This window comes from Rhipicephalus microplus, chromosome 6 (genome assembly GCF_043290135.1).
Source record: "Rhipicephalus microplus isolate Deutch F79 chromosome 6, USDA_Rmic, whole genome shotgun sequence".
NCBI classification, from domain to species: Eukaryota; Metazoa; Arthropoda; class Arachnida; order Ixodida; family Ixodidae; genus Rhipicephalus; species Rhipicephalus microplus.
This window is the reverse complement of record NC_134705.1, coordinates 196,743,276-196,758,411: the sequence shown is the minus strand read 5'-3', so window position 1 is coordinate 196,758,411 and position 15,136 is coordinate 196,743,276. Positions and strand designations below refer to the sequence as shown.

General features: G+C 44.7%; 1 protein-coding gene across 6 annotated transcripts in view; it reads left to right on the top strand.

Annotated features, from left to right (window-relative positions):
* Positions 1–15,136, top strand: part of beta-Spec (spectrin beta chain) — a 48,805-nt gene that overhangs the window by 24,569 nt on the left and 9,100 nt on the right. For 3 of the 6 annotated variants that reach the window (XM_075867466.1, XM_075867464.1, XM_037418224.2), the window contains exons 16-18: positions 1,097–1,279; positions 2,732–3,325; positions 11,774–11,878. In XM_075867466.1, the coding sequence (XP_075723581.1) occupies positions 1,097–1,279; positions 2,732–3,325; positions 11,774–11,878 (882 nt within the window). The remainder of the gene's footprint in view (positions 1–1,096; positions 1,280–2,731; positions 3,326–11,773; positions 11,879–15,136) is intronic. The other 3 variants (XM_075867468.1, XM_075867467.1, XM_075867465.1) reach the window with 1 other exon arrangement.

The window sequence follows — 15,136 nt, the reverse complement described above, 5'->3', positions numbered from 1 at the left end:
TAAAGCTACCCACCCACATAAGACTCGGCTGTAATTCTTTCAATTCAATTCAATTCTTTATTTGCAAATTGTGATACATACAGAAACATCACGACTGGTTGGACCCATAGCCGTAGGCTAGTTAGGGGTCCAAAAAAATAAATAACTAAGGGTTCTATATACAAAAAAAATATATCACACGCATACAGATAGTTATCGTGCATCCTTAGTTTGCACGAGTGAAACGAAGGGAGAGCGAAAGTGTCGGTAAGTGCACGATTGTTTTAAACACTTCTAACTTACGAAAATACAAGTAAACAAAGCAGATTGTTGCATTAATATGAAGGTTAAAATATGCATGGCTAATACCGAAAACAAAAACCTAATCATTGGGTGACAATGGTATTTTTAAATGATTTCACAAGTTTCTGGCAGACACACATGCATACATACACACACACACACAAATGACATCATAATTGTTTTCATTGATAAACATTGTTCTGTGTAAGTAAGTATTTCTTGAGAACTGATGAAAAATTATTCGACTGTTTTATTTCTGCTGGTAGTTTATTTCAAATTTTTGGCCCTGACAACTGCAGCAAACGTTGTCCGTAAGTATTCTTCGTTGGAGGAAGATTGAAATTTCCATATGTTTGATTTCTGGTTACACGAGAGGATGTGCAAAATAAAGAAACATGAAAAGGCAGGTTGTTTTTGACAACATTGAAAACACGTGGGCAATTTTCGGCCACAGCATCAACTAAGGGCACGTTACGCGTTGAAGACGTATATGGGTACCTCATTTCTCCACAGAATGATGAATAAAGGCGTAGCGGGTGTTTTGCTACTCTGCAAAATTGTAATGATTCGTGGCTTAGTGGGTACACTGTGACTGTACTTGCTGTAGTCACCATAAAAGAGTCGAAAAAGGACTCTAGAAAGGCCGCTTCTCCAGTTTTTACTATGACTGCACCGCATGTTCCAGGCTGGCCTGGCATTCTTTGGTTTTGTCCGTGGTTTCTTCGGTTCACTAATTACCGTAATGGCAACTTGGCGTGTAGATACGATGAGGTCACACAGTGTGCTTGACTTTGCAGTCCTTTTCCCTTTGCAGGAAAAACAAAATGGCATGTCAGAGGAGCTGGGCCGGGACGCCGTCAGCGTGTCGAACCTCCAGAGGAAGCAGGCGAACTTCGAGAACGACCTGCAGACCCTCGGCTCTGCTGTGGAGGGAATTCGGTCACAGGCATCACAGCTGGGTGCCGCATATGCAGGGGACAAGGCGCGTGAAATCCAGGTACGGAGAGAAGACAAAGCGAACGGCACGACTGCGATGTTTGTTGAACCCTTGGTGTAAACACTGGAGAAAAAGCACATGGTGTGGTAGCTTTCGGGCAAGTAGGTGTTCGCTAAACGTGATGTAGTGGCGCCAAAGCTCGAACGATAAAGAAAACAGTAGAACGAGAGTCGGGAAAGATAGGCGCTACAAGCAGAATGTAGTGGAACGAGTGCAGACCAGAGACGACAAGCTCAACCGGTGGCCTCGGCAATAGTTTCCTGTGATGTTGCTGCCAATGTAACCCTCAACCGTCACAGTGGGTGTCTCACTTGCCAGCACAAGGGCACTTTTGAACAGCATTTTGAAACAATTGGCAGTCAAACCCTATGCAGTCGCAATTGGCAGCGTTATGCAGCTCCTTGAGATCCCAATGGCAGCATAGCACAACTGAGGCTGGTGAACCTAGTCAAGACATGCCGACTGACAAGACGGCAGCGTGAGTGCGCAAGCGTGCCTTCTTTGCAGATAAGGAGAATGCGAGTGCCGACAAAGCTGCTTGTGCCGCGCTGTCAATGACCAAGATACTGTGAGAATTGAGAACTAAGACAAATGCAAAAGTATCCACGTACTACATATATTTAGATAGACGTTCTAAGATTCCTGGCTTGTCAGAATTGGAAAACTCAGAGTCCCCCTGCTACATATTAAGAATGATTTCGGTGCTAAATACACATACACTACAACATGATGTATTTATGAACAGATATGAACTTGCCCAACAAACAGTTCCCCTTCTGCTGCATGCCTTTATACCTTAATGTGTGAGCGTGGGCGAATATTTGACTGCTTTGAATATTCGAACGAGTGATGCAGTATTAAAATTTGCTTCAAGATGAAGTTATATTTTTGAAATTTCCGCAGTATTCAAAATGAACAAATATACTTGTATCTAGTTGTATGTACCTTTCCTCCTCATCCTGCCTGTAAAGGTGATTTCATGGTAGTGCAGGAACATTATGCTGTGAAACCACCTATTCAGAGAAAATGTGTTTCGTCGCAAGTCGCACTTCAAGGTTAATTGTATGTATTACCTGCACCTATTTTACTGCTTATAACTTGCATTCTGCTACTGTTAAACTTCTGCATCTATTTACATTTGCTTCTGCTTTGGAGTAAAAAGGTAGCATCCGCTTGTGTGTTGTTCCAGTTTTTAAAAATAGTGTTGAGGCATGACAAAAATGCTCATTTTTTCTATTTGATGTATACTATTTAATTAGAAGTTTGAACTTTTCTATTAGAAGTTATTTGGCCAAATTGCTATTCACTTCAGACTGACGCTTTGTCCATTCTTAATAATGTGAATGTGTTTTTAGCGTGTAAAATAGGAAAATTTAGAATATAGTTTTTGTTGTGCTTATTTTTGGTGGCTCAATTTCTCAGCAAATCTGTAATTGAGGGCCGTCACTGCAGACGCGCGAGGCGGAGGTGGTTGCAGCGTGGCAGCGGTTGCTGAGCTCGTGCGACAGCCGGCGGGCGCGGCTCGCGGACACGGGCGACCTCTTCCGCTTCCTGTGCATGGTGCGGGACCTGCTGCTGTGGATGGAGGAAGTGGTGCGGCAGATGAACAGCTCGGAGAAGCCGCGAGACGTCTCGGGCGTCGAGCTCCTCATGAACAACCACCAGAGCCTGAAGGCCGAAGTGGACGCCCGCGAAGACAACCTCGCCGCCTGCCTCGCCCTGGGGCGGGACCTCCTTGCCCGGAACCACTACGCATCGGGCGAGATCAAGGAGAAGCTGCTGGCGCTGAGCACGCAGCGGGCGGCCCTGGGCGCTCGCTGGGACGAGCGCTGGGAGCACTTGCAGCTCATCCTGGAAGTCTACCAGTTTGCGCGGGACGCCGCGGTCGCCGAGCACTGGCTGCTCGCCCAGGAGCCCTACCTGCTCAGCATGGAGCTGGGACACACCATCGACGAGGTGGAGCAGCTTCTCAAGCGGCACGAGGCTTTCGAGAAGTCGGCTGCCGCTCAGGAGGAGCGATTCGCAGCGCTCGAGCGCCTCACCACGGTGAGCTGGGGAGGGCGAGAGTATGTGGGCTTGTTGTGGGCGTAGATATCTGGGTATGTGGCATGTGTTGGTTTGTCGGTAATTACTTTAAGCTTTGTTGTAGCATGGCGAGGGACACCAGAAAAAAAAGTTAAATGTGTAGTGCTGTGTTGCATGTTTCTTTCTGGAGTCCCTGTCCTTTGCCGGTCTACAATGAAGCATGAGAGAGAAGGGTGTTCCTTCTTGCTAGTGTTATTTTAGGGTGTCAGTGAAGGTGTGCTTACTGCCAGAGTGCTTCTCCGCTATCATCACCAAGTACTGTACTCAAGTTCAGAGTAATCAGGTGATGTTTAGGCGAACTTAATAGGTAGTACTGTAACGTATACTTTCTAAAGTTTATTGCACTGCACCAGCAGAAAGTTTATAGTACAGCAGAAAACTAAGTACATACTTTTCTGTTGATGTCCTACTAAGTTTTAGCGTAAGAACTCAAGTCCGGAGTAACCCTAATAGTATGATGATTCAAGTTTGGTGTACTTGGTTGTGTATACCATTTGGAGCTACCACATTTTCTTGTGTGTAACCAGTATGAAAATACAGGTAATTAACAGCTGAGGTTAAATAGCGGGTTATACATAAGTTTCGATGTGCAAAATGATGTCACAGCAATGCATGGTGATATTTTCTAAATTTTTCTGCAAGTTGTACTTTGTGGTATATGTTATATGCTAGGCTGCTCCATGCATGAGGAAATATATATGTAGTCCTCAGTAATCACTTGAGTCCATAGTAGTAGTCTAAGGTTTAGACTGCTTGGGTGTCACCAAAAAAATTACTTGATGCAATGGCACCAGAAATTTCACTGTTGACATTTTCAAAGTATGAGCATTTGAATTTTGAGTGGGCATTTCAAAGTGGAGGAGGGGCTTGGATTTCAACAGAGGAGTAAATAATATTACGGAGTTTTTACACGTTCGTTCTCAACTTGCTTGTGAGACGGAATGTCTCGTGTATTTCAACTTTGGTAATGAATAGCCTTCGTGTGTAGTCGTTTCATCCCTCATTTCTGAAAGCGCCAACTGCCTTGCCATCTACAGAGTTACACTAATGCAATAGTGGTTTTATTAGAGCTGTGAAAATAGCAAAATTTTGGGTGTGAAGCAAAATTGAATATTGAAGTACGAGTGCAAATTTAATTTAATGTTTTCTGGTATTTCTTGAATATTTTTTTAATACTTCAGAGTGAAATCGAAGTAAAAATTGTTGGAGAGGATTTCTAAGCATATTCTTAACAGATGGCAACATGAAGGTGTTTCGGCTAGGTTGCTGAAGCACTGGTGGGATGGTGTCTCATAGCTGCCTTATCAAAAATGAGGCAATGCAGAGGCCAAGTTGTCTTTATGTGTATATGTGATTTGGTGCAACCAAAGTGTTGTTGACAACAGTTCACGGTGAAAGGCAGAGATGCTATTTCTTCAGCCCCTCCTCCTCTTCCAACGTATTTAGAAGCCTAAATGATGTAACAGGCAAGGGTGCACTCTCTTTTAGTCCACAGTTCTAAATCTGCCTTGCAGACATAAATCTATAAAAAAACATCTGAAATTTCAGACCCAACATGGCCCAAATTTCAGACCCGACTTCCTGACCAAATGTCAGGTTCAAAACAGCATTAATTAAGCCTCTGCTTTCGCTGCATTCCTCATCTCAATGTTGAAACCACCGTTTTATTGAATAAATACATTTGTGATCATAGCAGAGCTTGAAAAACAGCTTTGCCGCAGTACACTGGTTTTATGGCTGAAGCATATTTAAAATCAAGAGGGGCCATTGCCAATTGGATGTTGACTGTATTGGTCGTTGGGAAGTTCAATTTGTAAAATTCCAGCGTGAATGGAATGTAATAGCTAAGGCTATCCAAAAAAACTTTTGAAATTCTGAATATTCGCATAGCCCTACTTTCTACATGTTCACTGACACTGCCTGTAAAATGGACTGTGTCTTCTGCATTGTGTTGACCTCACTTCCAACTTCACTTTCACAATGTGATGTTGTCAGTCTTAGCTTAGGTTTAGTCTGGTTAAGTTACGGTCAGGCTTATGGTGACTTTGCCTTAGTGCAATGTGTGATCGCTTTCTAGTTGGGTAAATGCAGTTTCGCTTGTTCTTTATGTATTTCGACAATGCAGGCTTTTGGTACTGCAAGGTTTCTTCTGCTCTATATTTAAGCAAAATGTAATTAGTGAATGGCTTACAGCTTGTAAGCATTATTATTTTCATCAGCATATGCTACAGTGAGTGAGTGGTATGTCCCAACCACAGATCTGGCGATCTAAGTGTGCCGATTTCGGGCAGTAGGTACTACAACTTTCTTTATATATTTATTGTGTCTTTGGAATATAGTATTTTGATATCGTTCTTTTGTTACCCAGAAAACGTGAAAGATTCAGTGTCAGTCTAGATTTAAAATGGAGTTTATATTAGAGTTTAATCATGTGTGCATCACAGCAAAATTAATGTAAAGGTATGTGTCTTAGTAAGTCTACTGTAGTAAGCCGCCCGAAACTGAAAATCATTGGTGGTAGATAAATGTCACTGTTGTAATAATTTGCATATTTTTTATTCACTAAGCAGGGTCGCATTATGAAAATGTGTAAATGAGCTGAAGGTGGGGAAGTGAATTTGAATTTTAAAAAATGAGAGATATCAGCAGAGTTTTCAGCATCACTTGTGTTATTGTATTTACAAGGTCTGCCCTCGAGCTTGTTGCGTTGCTTGCGTCTTTTCTATTTCTTGATGTGAGAATAGCAGACTGGGCTTGTTGGTTTAACATAATTGCAGCTTAAGGCGCGAAAACGACACGGACGAAGAGAGACAGTACACACACACGGAGCGCCACTTCCAACAAAGATTTATTTCGAAAGAGCACAGAACATATATAGACACCGCGCGCGCCGTCACCGTGCCTTAATGCGCAGCCGCATTTAAGTAGCGTAACTCCTTTGGCGATAAAGAAATGGAGGCTACGCTAACGCACAGATCACCTAATTCGATTATTCTCTTGGCCTCAATGATTAGTCTTACTGATTTATCAGGGCTTCGGGCGACTACCGCGCAGGCGCTAAAGTTAGGAACGCAATGAGAATCCCGGCAGTGAATTGCGAGGTGGCCCTCTCTGCCATTCCTGACGTTGTTATTATGCTGTCTTAGCCTATCATTCAGGCATTGCTCGGTATGGCCTACGTACCATCTACCACACGAACAGGGGAACTCGTAAACCACACCCTTCTGACAAATTACATACTTGTTCTGGTGGTTCACATTGCAGGCCGGAGCTTTCCTGAGAAAGGGGTTAGTCATCTTGCAGAGCCTGGAAAGTTTTAACGGCGCAGAGAAGACCACCTTTACATCAACCTGTTCGGCAATCTTTTTCAAATTATGGGATACGCGGTGTACATAAGGAATCACAGCAAGCTTGACATTATTCTGGGGCGACCCTTCGCTTGTGTGGCAGTTCCGCGACTTCTTCAAAATCTTCTCCGCCACTGACACCAGAATGTGCTGTGGATAGCCCGCCTGCTCAAGACGGTCAACCTGCTTGAGGAAACTGTCTGCTGCTCTGTGTGGGCAGGATTTCTTGAAAGCATTCAGCAGGCACATGTTGGCGATACTACGTTTGACAAGCTTAGAATGGGACGAGCTAAAAGGTAGTAGTGGTTTGTTAGCACGAGGCTCATACTGCCAACATGCATGATCAGTTGTTACAAACAATCTAAGATCTAAAAACCTTATAGTCGAATCGACCGAAAGTTCGTGTGTCACTATTAAGGGCGATAAAACATGCCTAAAAATTGTTAAGGTGTTAGTAACGACTTGGTCGGTGTCCATAAACTTTTTGTCTATGAGAACTAAAAAATCATCTACGAATCTAAAAACCCTGATGACACCGCTACCTTCGAGAAGGCTAGAAATGGTCCTGCCTGCGCGAGCTAAAAACAGGTCACTTAAAAATGGCGCTAAACAGGAACCTATACAAACGCCGCTCCTTTGCAGGTATAGGCTACCGTCCCACTCTACATAAGTCGACCTCAAATACAATTCTAGCAATGCCATGAATTTTCCCTCTGGTATACCTGCGTCATTTTGAAATGACAGGGGGCCGTATTGGTCAATGCTGTCCTGAACACACTGAAGCAACGCATTTTTCGGCATGGAATAATACAAGTCTTTCAGGTCAATGGAAAAGGCGTCGAGGGCTACCCCCGTTTGCCCGGCAAGAAAGTTTACAACTTCGCTGGAATCTTTCACCCGATAGGGATCGTCAACCGTAAGAAGCCGGAACTTATCGAGCAGGAAGACGGCAAGGCATTTCTGCCAAGTATTACGTTCTGACACGATTACTCTGAGGGGGCAACCCTCCTTATGAGTCTTTGCACTGAAGAAGACCTCGAGTGTGCCTGATTTGCTGTTTGCGACGTCCCTAACCAACTTAGAAAGGTTCATACTCTCACAGAGTTTCTTAGCTTCACTTTTTAGTTTGTTGATCTGGACGTTCTCGCGACATTGAAATACAGAACTCAACGCTTGAAGCGCTTTCACCTTGTAAAGGTCCCGTGGGAAGACGGCGAATCCCCCTTCCTTGTCCGAAGGGAGAACGCAGTATAAGTTCGTTTTCAGGTAGGACGCCAAACGACGAACAATAGGACGCCTTGGTTCCCGTTGGTCACGTAGAAGTACATCTACACCACTAGAAACACATCTATCCATTTCACTCGCGGGAGCTAGGCTAGACACTTTGTGCACCAAGGATAGCAGCTCCGGACCGGAGGTCCGCGGCTGCACGGCGAACTTTGGCCCTAAGGCGAGACCCTTGCAGATATCCTCTGGTAACGTGACGTCTCCCTCGGTGTAGATCCTGTTCACTTGTACCGTTTTCACTTTTGGACGATGATGTACTCGCAGTTGTGACAAAGTGCACTGCCAGAGGGATTCGGTTGTCTGATTGGCCAGATGACTGAAATGCCGAAACGCCCGCTGTGCTTGCTCCGCTCCCAATGAGCTGTGTAGTTGGCCTTCCAGGTGTATTCGGTAAAGGCGTGCCTGCCTTGACCACTCCGACTTGAGGATGCTGCAGATGCGCTTCCCATGACCCATTGAAGGGCTGAAGCCTCCGAACAGTAGCCTCACGTCCTCAGGCAAAATCCGGTGACGATTGCAGAAAGACAGCATGCGAGCTTTGCATGTGGCGACGGCGATCAACGCGACTGTGGTGCTTGGATTGGAAACACATAAAAGAGAGCCCGATGTACTAGAAATATACGATGTGAGAATAGCAGACTGGGCTTGTTGGTTTAACATAATTGCAGCTTAAGGCGCGAAAACGACACGGACGAAGAGAGACAGTACACACACACGGAGCGCCACTTCCAACAAAGATTTATTTCGAAAGAGCACAGAACATATATAGACACCGCGCGCGCCGTCACCGTGCCTTAATGCGCAATTCACTGCCGGGATTGTCATTGCGTTCCTAACTTTAGCGCCTGCGCGGTAGTCGCCCGAAGCCCTGATAAATCAGTAAGACTAATCATTGAGGCCAAGAGAATAATCGAATTAGGTGATCTGTGCGTTAGCGTAGCCTCCATTTCTTTATCGCCAAAGGAGTTACGCTACTTAAATGCGGCTGCGCATTAAGGCACGGTGACGGCGCGCGCGGTGTCTATATATGTTCTGTGCTCTTTCGAAATAAATCTTTGTTGGAAGTGGCGCTCCGTGTGTGTGTACTGTCTCTCTTCGTCCGTGTCGTTTTCGCGCCTTAAGCTGCAATTATGTTAAACCAACAAGCCCAGTCTGCTATTCTCACATCGTATATTTCTAGTACATCGGGCTCTCTTTTATGTGTTTCCAATCCAAGCACCACAGTCGCGTTGATCGCCGTCGCCACATGCAAAGCTCGCATGCTGTCTTTCTGCAATCGTCACCGGATTTTGCCTGAGGACGTGAGGCTACTGTTCGGAGGCTTCAGCCCTTCAATGGGTCATGGGAAGCGCATCTGCAGCATCCTCAAGTCGGAGTGGTCAAGGCAGGCACGCCTTTACCGAATACACCTGGAAGGCCAACTACACAGCTCATTGGGAGCGGAGCAAGCACAGCGGGCGTTTCGGCATTTCAGTCATCTGGCCAATCAGATAACCGAATCCCTCTGGCAGTGCACTTTGTCACAACTGCGAGTACATCATCGTCCAAAAGTGAAAACGGTACAAGTGAACAGGATCTACACCGAGGGAGACGTCACGTTACCAGAGGATATCTGCAAGGGTCTCGCCTTAGGGCCAAAGTTCGCCGTGCAGCCGCGGACCTCCGGTCCGGAGCTGCTATCCTTGGTGCACAAAGTGTCTAGCCTAGCTCCCGCGAGTGAAATGGATAGATGTGTTTCTAGTGGTGTAGATGTACTTCTACGTGACCAACGGGAACCAAGGCGTCCTATTGTTCGTCGTTTGGCGTCCTACCTGAAAACGAACTTATACTGCGTTCTCCCTTCGGACAAGGAAGGGGGATTCGCCGTCTTCCCACGGGACCTTTACAAGGTGAAAGCGCTTCAAGCGTTGAGTTCTGTATTTCAATGTCGCGAGAACGTCCAGATCAACAAACTAAAAAGTGAAGCTAAGAAACTCTGTGAGAGTATGAACCTTTCTAAGTTGGTTAGGGACGTCGCAAACAGCAAATCAGGCACACTCGAGGTCTTCTTCAGTGCAAAGACTCATAAGGAGGGTTGCCCCCTCAGAGTAATCGTGTCAGAACGTAATACTTGGCAGAAATGCCTTGCCGTCTTCCTGCTCGATAAGTTCCGGCTTCTTACGGTTGACGATCCCTATCGGGTGAAAGATTCCAGCGAAGTTGTAAACTTTCTTGCCGGGCAAACGGGGGTAGCCCTCGACGCCTTTTCCATTGACCTGAAAGACTTGTATTATTCCATGCCGAAAAATGCGTTGCTTCAGTGTGTTCAGGACAGCATTGACCAATACGGCCCCCTGTCATTTCAAAATGACGCAGGTATACCAGAGGGAAAATTCATGGCATTGCTAGAATTGTATTTGAGGTCGACTTATGTAGAGTGGGACGGTAGCCTATACCTGCAAAGGAGCGGCGTTTGTATAGGTTCCTGTTTAGCGCCATTTTTAAGTGACCTGTTTTTAGCTCGCGCAGGCAGGACCATTTCTAGCCTTCTCGAAGGTAGCGGTGTCATCAGGGTTTTTAGATTCGTAGATGATTTTTTAGTTCTCATAGACAAAAAGTTTATGGACACCGACCAAGTCGTTACTAACACCTTAACAATTTTTAGGCATGTTTTATCGCCCTTAATAGTGACACACGAACTTTCGGTCGATTCGACTATAAGGTTTTTAGATCTTAGATTGTTTGTAACAACTGATCATGCATGTTGGCAGTATGAGCCTCGTGCTAACAAACCACTACTACCTTTTAGCTCGTCCCATTCTAAGCTTGTCAAACGTAGTATCGCCAACATGTGCCTGCTGAATGCTTTCAAGAAATCCTGCCCACACAGAGCAGCAGACAGTTTCCTCAAGCAGGTTGACCGTCTTGAGCAGGCGGGCTATCCACAGCACATTCTGGTGTCAGTGGCGGAGAAGATTTTGAAGAAGTCGCGGAACTGCCACACAAGCGAAGGGTCGCCCCAGAATAATGTCAAGCTTGCTGTGATTCCTTATGTACACCGCGTATCCCATAATTTGAAAAAGATTGCCGAACAGGTTGATGTAAAGGTGGTCTTCTCTGCGCCGTTAAAACTTTCCAGGCTCTGCAAGATGACTAACCCCTTTCTCAGGAAAGCTCCGGCCTGCAATGTGAACCACCAGAACAAGTATGTAATTTGTCAGAAGGGTGTGGTTTACGAGTTCCCCTGTTCGTGTGGTAGATGGTACGTAGGCCATACCGAGCAATGCCTGAATGATAGGCTAAGACAGCATAATAACAACGTCAGGAATGGCAGAGAGGGCCACCTCGCAATTCACTGCCGGGATTGTCATTGCGTTCCTAACTTTAGCGCCTGCGCGGTAGTCGCCCGAAGCCCTGATAAATCAGTAAGACTAATCATTGAGGCCAAGAGAATAATCGAATTAGGTGATCTGTGCGTTAGCGTAGCCTCCATTTCTTTATCGCCAAAGGAGTTACGCTACTTAAATGCGGCTGCGCATTAAGGCACGGTGACGGCGCGCGCGGTGTCTATATATGTTCTGTGCTCTTTCGAAATAAATCTTTGTTGGAAGTGGCGCTCCGTGTGTGTGTACTGTCTCTCTTCGTCCGTGTCGTTTTCGCGCCTTAAGCTGCAATTCTATTTCTTGTGTGCTTGGTGACGAACGTGTGGTGTGTGTGTGTGTTGAGTGAATGGGAGAAGCATAGACGAGTGGAAGGGTATGACAGAAAAAGAAAACACCAAGCACCATTCTCTCAGCTCGAACTCAAGGAGCTGCAAGGCATGGACCAGGATGTCCAGGAGCGGCGCAGAGCACTGCGTAGGCTAGACGACCACCTACGCAGTTCGGGCATCTATGAGCCGGTGACTTTGCCTGCAGCAAACAAAACTGATAGGCATTGTGGCTTGCACCTGTCTCGCTTAATAACACCTTCTTTAAAACTTTTTTCGATGGCACAGGCACACCAGAGGTGTGATCTGGTATGCATTGTGTAAATGGACGTTTTTGCTGAGTGCGATTGGTCGGTGCTTGCGAAACCTCCACCAATCGTTGGCTATAGCAATGTCCCTCAGTTTATGGAATGCATACAAGATAGTGACTGAGAAGTCCGAAGCATTGCTCTCATTATGCTGCTTGCCTCGCTTGAGAGAAGAGGGATAAATCCAGGAGTTCGTCTTCACTGGGCACAGCCATATTTTGTAATCACAACTATTGGAAAGTTTTGTTTTTTTTTTCCATTTGTCCATACATCATTGGCTGATTAATGCATCACTGCACCCGCATTTTAGCCCGCCAAAACTGCCCACTAAATGCAGGAGTTGAAGAAACTGTAATACTATATAAGTTAGTACAGCCTCTCCAGCACTTCTTGTGCAACCATTGATACGCAAATTCTTGGCATTGTCAGACGCCCAGCCTAGCTCTGGGTTGAGTACGCAGAGTCGAGTGCAGCTCTTATCAGTCACTGACTGAGAGCTGAAATCCTTTCTTTTATTCTTATCACTTGTCGCCCTTAGCTTAAGAGGTGCTGTGCCATTCAGTGCAATAGATAAAGGAACTGAATCGATGAGCTAGGCAAGAAAGACTGGTACTGATTGCTTATAAGAGCTTGGCAGGACTTGCAGGACAAAAAGTTTTTGTTGTTTGTGAAGAGCTCCATTTCACATGCTGGAAAAATCTGTTGGATTGCATTGATGCCTGCCTTTAAATTTTCAAATGGAAATGTACTGCAAAGAATGCAATGCTTGTAAAGAGAATTCCTGGGGTGCTTAGGGAAACAACATACAAATTCATTTGCAGGATAGCATGCGTGCTTGTGCTATCGAAAATATTGCTGCAATTGAAAGGGTTGTGGTGTTAGCTTGCTAATTAATACAATTGCATAGTGTGATGTGCAATAACTTTTACTAGGGGACTTCCCTGCCAGTGCTGTCTGCAAGAATATTATAGCTGTAGGGAAAAAATGTTTAACTAATTTGTTCTGACAAAAAAGCATTCACTCAAAAAAAGCGATATGCACAGGAACACAACTGCAAATTGGTGCAACGCGATAACCTGACCATAATAAGCAATTGTTCAACAAGTTCTCAAAGATGGGGATCTTCGAACGATCCATTTATAATACAAGTGCATCATTAAAGTATGAAACACTTCCGCTTAAAACTGGTTTGCTTTCACCTTCACATTTTAAAAAATTGCCGTCTATTATTGTTTAATTAATTCCTGCGGTCTATCATGCATTCTGTCTAGCAGTGAATATGTTGCGCAACCAGGTCAGAAAGGAGTTATCGCACTATACGTTGGAATTATGAAAACGGGATCTTGGGGGGTTGAGCTGTAGCCACAGGCAGCGCTGGCAAATGTGCCCACTGTTTGAATGGCAGAACCCTAACTTTGTGTTTGCTGATGATTGTGCATCGCGAAGGTGCATAATATGTAACTTTACTACGTGTAGCTGGTTTACAACATCCTGTTTCGAATTTTTCGTATTGGTGTGTATTTCTGGCAGCTAACTCTCTCAGCTCTCCATTAATTTTAATATACACGTTTCCGTAGCAACCATGTTGACTTGCATTAGCCGAAGCATGAGATTTGCCGTGTGTTGCTGGGGGTAAGCTTACGTGCATGTACCAGCCTGGTGCCAATTGCTGCTCCCGTTAAATTGTTGGCTCATTTGCTCCGAAACTTAAATTCTCAGTGGGTTTAGCTTACTACTGGGCTGGGAGGTATACTATTACTTATTGCTTTCATCCACGATTGACCGGTAGTACCGCACACATATATTTCTAGTTATTTTGATACATCACACCATCTGGCCAAGCATGCCGACATTTGCCGAGATGTGTACTTGCAGTTCCAGACCGATTCTGACTTCTGATACCATCAGAACCCACAAAAACATTATACTAGAGGAAAGTAGGTAGATAAAATGGAGGAAAGAAGAGCACCTTATCATGCAAAAATTGTAATGTCAATGCAAATAGCCATGGATTGTTTGTATGGAGTTCAGATAATTACAGTACTGAATTCCCGAAAAATTTTCCTGCAGTACATCCACGCAATCGGCCAACGAACGCACTAGTGCTTGCACGCACAAATGAAACCAAGGAGTACAGCTCGCAAAAATCGTACGAGATGAAAATGACCTTGTAGTGCAAGTTGATTCGCAGCCATGTAGACGGAACCGTTTTCATCGGGCTTCCTTACAAGCGGAGCATCTTTTTTTTGGCTAATGTGTGTGTGACTGAAGTTTGTTTACCTTACAATGGCATCGTGGGCATTGGAACATTTTGGTATCTGTGTAACTGCTCGAAGAAGCATGTGAAACTGTCACTTTAAAACTGTGGCTCTTGAAAGCAAGTGAAAACTCACTGCAGCTTCAACATTGTGCACTGTTTTATTAACGAGCCTTGATAACTAGTTTACCACTAATATCTCATGTTTGAGTACCTGTTACCTAAATTCCTTCATATGAACACCACCTATACACTGATAAACCTTTCCCTGTCTATTCTTTGCAACATGACTACTAAAAGCATGAAAGGCATGTCGGTACTCCATCATCTATCCCGGCATAAAGTATCTGTGAAGTTTAGCAGAACGTAGTATCTTCAGTCTGATACCAAATGAGAGCGACATCAGAGACAGCGGTTTTAAGTAGGTTCTTTGACTTGACACACTGATATCGTATTATTTATTATGAGGTTTTCGAAGGTAAGTTATGGGATAAAAATGTTTCCTGAACAACACAGCTCATGTTTGCTTTGCTGGCAGCATACGTCAAGTGAAGCCAATGTATGTCTTCATGCGCATAACAGCATTGCCAAGCTAACCTTCATTCATCATGTCAACCATGCTAGTCTGTGTTCAAGCTCAAATACAAAGCTGTTTTGTTCTAGTTAAGACACACAGTATACGTATAAGGCTCATGTCTGTTCTGGTACGTGTCATGCATAATGCACTTAGTATGCAGTCATTTCATCATCTCATCATCTCAAGCCAGCTGGAGTATAACGCTTATGTTGAAGTTTGGATGTTCTATAATAGTTCATGTTTCCTTCGGTGCTTATCATGGGTAACACATTTACTTGGCGATCACTGTTCTTGTTTGACCCGTAGTG